This window comes from Colossoma macropomum, unplaced genomic scaffold, assembly GCF_904425465.1.
Source record: "Colossoma macropomum unplaced genomic scaffold, Colossoma_macropomum, whole genome shotgun sequence".
Classification (NCBI taxonomy): Eukaryota; Metazoa; Chordata; class Actinopteri; order Characiformes; family Serrasalmidae; genus Colossoma; species Colossoma macropomum.
In genome coordinates, this window is record NW_023495515.1 from 2129001 (window position 1) to 2135000 (window position 6000).

A 6000-nucleotide genomic window follows, 5' to 3' on the forward strand; every position below is an offset into this window, starting at 1 on the left:
ACAAAACATCCTATTGTTTATTCATTGTTTTCTGTAGGCTAATGCATGCATAAATCATGAAGGCAATATGTTATGGGCCCCAGTGTAGAAAAAAATGATGCCCCCTCCATATAAAATATTACTTTCAATGAATAACAAATGACACTGTAATTTGCTTGTTTGGTTGTTATCTAACAAGCTGATGCTCTCAAGGCATGCCACTCCACCCTCATATATATTTGATATACTATTTTTACAGAATCATTTTCATCTTTTGTGATCTTAGAATTATAATGAATGTGTGTGTAGTGTTGATGGTAGGTGACGAATATCCTTAGGAAATTGGGTCTTTCTATACACCATAGATGTACAAGTGTGTCAGTTTGTAAAAGGGGCCCAATACATTTTAGGTGGCCAAATTGCTGCAGGACCCACTGCACCGTGGGCCTCAGTGCAATTATCCCCCTGGCTAACCACTGATTATAGTATTTAGGCCACCAGCTGTAATTTTACCCCAAACCGCACCATTATGTAGTCTAATTTTGCCAGTGTGCCTACTTACAGGCCATGTCTCAAACTGCATACAAAGAAGGTCCAATGGCAGATTACATAGAGCAATTCAAACATAATACTGGGTAAACTCAGCACACCCATAATAACACATATCATACTGATATTTCATGCCTTATATGTCAATTTTAAAACTAAAACTCTTTAAAACAAAAACTCTGTACAATGTGGAAATAATTTCTGGTCAGAAACTTGTAAGATAACTTTTTCATGGGATGGTTTGGCAGTTATTAGTATGGTTTGATAGTATTTGGTATGATTTGGAAGTTCTTGGCATGATTTGATAGTATTTGGTAAAGTTTGATAGCTCTTGGTGTGGTTTGGTAGTAGTTGATACGGTTTGGTAGTTCTTGGTACAGTTTGGTAGTTCATGGTATAATTCAATAATATTTGGAATGATTTGGTAGTATTTGGAATGGTTTGGTAGTATTTAGTATTGTTTGGTAGTATGCAGTATTGTTTCATAGTATCTGGTATAGTTCAGTAGCATTTGGTATGGTTCTTGGTATGATGTGCTAGTGATTTGGTAGTATGTGGTATTGTTTAGTAATATGTGGTATGGTTTCATAGTATCTAATATGGTTTGCTAGTTCTTGGTATGGTTCTGTTGTATTTGGTTTGGTAGTTTATTGTATGGGTTGGTCATATTTGATAGAGTTTGGTAGTTCTTGGTATGGTGTGTTTGGCAGTTTTTCATTGTAGGCTTGATTAAACTTAACACATAAGTTGTTGTAAAATTATGTGTTTATAAAATATAAAATGATTCTTGTTAAAATAATAAAACGGCTGAAGCTTAACCATGCGAAGGAGCCTGAATGCTACTGTTGTTTTAGCTGTTTTTTGTCTTCAGGGCAAGTTCAGGCCTGGACTTTTTTCTAGACTAGCCCAATACAACCACAGTGACTAAAAAAAATGCAACCTGTGCAGTTAGCTACCTAGTTAATAAGCCAGTGTGTGACAGTATATTAACATTGAGCTAGCCATCTTCTGAAACCCCTTAAATGTCCCAGTGACCCAGCGGTGGGTCCAAAGTTATACTACACACTTCTACAGCCGAAGAATAACTCAGTCAGTTTGCACTGAAGTCCCTGTAGTGACTGAATTATAAGCTTTAGTATGTAATAAGCCTGGGATTTTAAGGGGTTAAGTAACTTCCTGTTCCTTTATCACAGCCGTCGGCCACACACTGAAAATGCATATATATATATATATATATATATATATGTATATATATACGTGTGCTCCAGTTTTCACCCTGCACATTCTGGATCGTCTCTGTCCTCTCTGTTTTTTATTGGACTACATTATTAACAACTGTAAATTTCTCTCTTTCTCACTCTCTCCACACACATAACTGCCCACTGGAGATTGCCCTAGTCCTCTCAATGGCCAGTCCATCAGTGAATGACTTAACAACTGAATTATAGATAAAATCGGTGGAATTCTTCTTTAATAACTGTCATGGCATTAGTCAGCAAAGCATGGCTGTACTGTAAAGAAGTGCTGGAAAAATGGTTCTAGGTCAGATTATGTACTTTTTTGTACAAAAGTTTCAAAAGTGTCCACCCTAAAGTTCAGTTTTTGGTAAAAAAAAGCCAAATGTCCCCACAATGTCATACACTTTCGTGTGTTACATCATAATGGGGACAATCGTTCCCTAAAAAGAGCTGAATACACACACTCTCTCACACAGAACTGGAGTGGGACCTGTTTTCAGACAGGGAGTTTGCGATGTAGACCAGCCCACTCCAAATTCTAACTATGTTTCTACAAGAGGTTTAGCTAGCAAAAAAAGCTTAAATTGAAATGTGACAATTATGACAGTCAATAAGCTACTAACTAATGCTCGCTAAGTAAATTAAGGTCAGCAGTTCGGATATGTACTGAGTTTGTGTTCTCTGTGCCACCTTGTTTTTTTTGCCATTTTTGCCACCGATGTTCATCAACGTATTGAAATAGCTACATCGGTAATGCAAAATAAGTACTAAAGTACTGCCTGTTGTGTTTGCCAGGACCAGGTTCACACCATCGTGCACAGTTTGATAAGCTAATCTCTCGAGGTTGAAGTTGGCTTCTTATTCAAACATCCAGTCCACTTTAAATAGTGAAGCAGCTGCATAGCACCTTTATAGGCATCTGTAACTGCTACATCATTTAAGGTGGAACAGAAAATGAGAATAAGTAGCTAACTTCAGCTTCATCTAATCTCTAACCACTGTACCAGACTCAGTTACAGTCAGCAAACTGGGGCTGGATCATTCGGGGGCCGCTGGTTTAACCATTAATTTACCGCAGACACACTCGATTTAACGTTTATAGTTTGTCTGAGCGTTCTTGTGTTTATATATGTGAGTTTGTACATTAGTTTACAGTTACTGGGATAAAATGCAATCAGCTCACTGGCAAATCTCCCGACTCTCCTGATTACGCAGTCCGACATTGCTCTTACCTCTGTCCTCCCTTTTTGTTAAAGGTGCATGCTAGCGCCACCACCTGGGCGGTGGCCTGGCTGGCCACAGGAACGCACAGCATGGAGTTGGCCTCAAAACCCAGCATACTGCTCAACTGCCTTCTCTCCTCCTATGAGAGAAAGAGAGAGAGAGAGAGAGAGAGAGAGAGAGAGAGATTCACAAATTGTAACTTATTAAACAACTAATAAGTTAGTTTTTGGGAATGTCTTGAAAAACATCCTCTTGTATTTTGCCTTATTATTACTCACACGAAGCTCAGTGAAAGAAGCAGAGAAATTCTATTGAAAGTGCAGATGCTAAACGTTCAGTCTATACCAAATTTGTGTTTGTAAGTACAAGAGAAGATATTTTATTATGATTCATATTTTAAATATTTTTAAATAAATATTTGTTTCTCTGAGCCACAATGTTGTCATCGTTTGGCATCAAAACAAACAAGATTAAAGTCGGAAGTGCAGGCTATGTTGATGTAGAATATTAATTGAATATAAATGCAGTTTATGTAATTAACCATGTGATTAACCGTTTAATTAACGATGTAATTACATTTAAATAGCATGGGAAAAACAACAGCAACGACCACAGACCTGTAAGTGTTAACCATGATGCACTCATTTACACGGTTTAAAAGCAAACACACAATACAAACACACTACGGCACGACTGACGAAAAACCCACAGTGCTTTTATTTAATGGAGCCACAAGTTGGTGCGTTAGCGTGATGGACAGAGAACCAGAGAACTGGACACTTCAGCCAAATCCATTCATTTAGAAGGAAAATGGCAATGAATGTCAATTACAGCCAATTTAGTTCATTCAACACAAATGCTCCTGCCCCCCCCACCCTCTCTCTCTCTCTCTCTCTCAATCTCTCTCTCTCTTTCATTTTCTCTCTCTATCTCTCTCTCTCTCTCTCTGACATTCTCTCCTCATCTTGCTCTCTCTCTCATTCTTTCCTTCTCTCTCTCTCTTTCATTTTCTCTTCTCTCTCTCTCTCTACTCTCTCCTTCTCTGTCTCTCTGGTTCCCTCTCTCTATCTCTCATTGTAACCTCTCTCTCTCTCTCATTCTGTCCTCTCTCTTTCGCTCCACTCTCTCCCTCTCATTCTGTCCTCTCTCTCTCTCTCTTTCTCTCTCATTTTCTCTTTCCTCGTTTTCTCTCTTCCTTTCTTTACTCGCTCTCTCTCCTCTCTTTCTTCCGTTCTCTTCTCTGCACTTTACCTCCTTGATCTCCTCTATTTCTCTCTTCCTTTCTCTACCCACTTTCTCTCACTCTCTCCTTGTTCTTCCTTTCTCTTATCCATTCTTTTCTTTGTTTCTCTTCTATCTTTTCCTCCTCTTTCTATCTCTCTCCCTTTCCCTTTTTTGTTTCTCTCTCTCTCTCTCTCTCTCTCCTCTCTCTCTCTCACTGTGTGATGGTATAATAAGTTGGTGTTGGAGAGGAGAGTGGAGGCAGCTGGAAGAGTAAACACATGCTGTCCTCTATTAAAACACAGACAGCAGCTGGACACAACACGTGTGTGTGTGTGTGTGTGAGTGTGTGTGTTTGTGTGTGTGTGTTTGTGTGTGTTTGTGTGTGTGTGTGTTTCTCACCTGGCTAACATCCTGCAAGGTGATGGATTTTTTTTTCTCTACCACCTGCCCGAAGCGCCCAAACATCAGCTGGACAAAACAAATAGCAACAAGATAAACAACAACAAAAAGATGAACCACAACAAGATAAACAACAACAAGATCAGAGAGGAGCAAACATCCCATTGAGGAAAATATCAAAGGACAAGCTGAATAATCAAAGGGAAGGCCGAGCAAAGAGAAGAGAGAAAAGAGTGTTACTGGTTATTAGTGTTGGTGTTTGTTGGCGTTAGTGTCAGTGTCTGTTACAGTTTGTGGGTGTTACTGGTTGTTGGTGTTGGTGTTTGTTGGTGTTAGTGTCAGTGTCTGTTACAGTTTGTGGGTGTTGCTGGTTGTTGGTGTTGGTGTTTGTTGGGGTTAGTGTCAGTGTCTGTTACAGTTTGTGGGTGTTGCTGGTTGTTGGTGTTGGTGTTTGTTGGGGTTAGTGTCAGTGTCTGTTACAGTTTGTGGGTGTTACTGGTTGTTAGTGTTGGTGTTTGTTGGGGTTAGTGTCAGTGTCTGTTACAGGTTGTGGGTGTTACTGGTTGTTAGTGTTGGTGTTTGTTGGGGTTAGTGTCAGTGTCTGTTACAGGTTGTGGGTGTTACTGGTTATTAGTGTTGGTGTTTGTTGACCTTAGTGTCAGTGTCTGTTACAGTTTGTGGGTGTTACTGGTTATTAGTGTTGGTGTTTGTTGGTGTTAGTGTCAGTGTCTGTTACAGTTTGTGGGTGTTACTGGTTGTTAGTGTTGGTGTTTGTTGGCGTTAGTGTCAGTGTCTGTTACAGTTTGTGGGTGTTACTGGTTGTTGGTGTTGGTGTTTGTTGGGGTTAGTGTCAGTGTCTGTTACAGTTTGTGGGTGTTACTGGTTGTTAGTGTTGGTGTTTGTTGGGGTTAGTGTCAGTGTCTGTTACAGTTTGTGGGTGTTACTGGTTGTTGGTGTTGGTGTATGTTGGTCTTAGTGTCAGTGTCTGTTACAGTTTGTGGGTGTTACTGGTTGTTAGTGTTGGTGTTTGTTGGGGTTAGTGTCAGTGTCTGTTACAGTTTGTGGGTGTTACTGGTTGTTAGTGCTGGTGTTTGTTGGGGTTAGTGTCAGTGTCTGTTGCAGTTTGTGGGTGTTACTGGTTGTTAGTGTTGGTGTTTGTTGGGGTTAGTGTCAGTGTTACAGTTTGTGGGTGTTACTGGTTATTAGTGTTGGTGTTTGTTGGGGTTAGTGTCAGTGTCTGTTACAGTTTGTGGGTGTTACTGGTTGTTAGTGTTGGTGTTTGTTTGGGTTAGTGTCAGTGTCTGTTACAGTTTGTGGGTGTTACTGGTTGTTAGTGTTGGTGTTGGTGTTAGTGTCAGTGTCTGTTACAGTTTGTGGGTGTTACTCG

General features: G+C 39.9%; 1 protein-coding gene across 5 annotated transcripts in view; it reads right to left on the reverse strand.

The window, feature by feature from the left end:
- LOC118802288 (cGMP-dependent 3',5'-cyclic phosphodiesterase) overlaps positions 1-6000 on the reverse strand; it is a 259355-nt gene that overhangs the window by 34567 nt on the left and 218788 nt on the right. For all 5 annotated transcript variants that reach the window (XM_036562782.1, XM_036562785.1, XM_036562781.1 and 2 more), the window contains 2 exons: positions 4614-4682; positions 2999-3129 (listed from right to left, as the gene is read on the reverse strand). In XM_036562782.1, coding sequence (XP_036418675.1) covers positions 2999-3129; positions 4614-4682 — 200 coding nt within the window. The remainder of the gene's footprint in view (positions 1-2998; positions 3130-4613; positions 4683-6000) is intronic.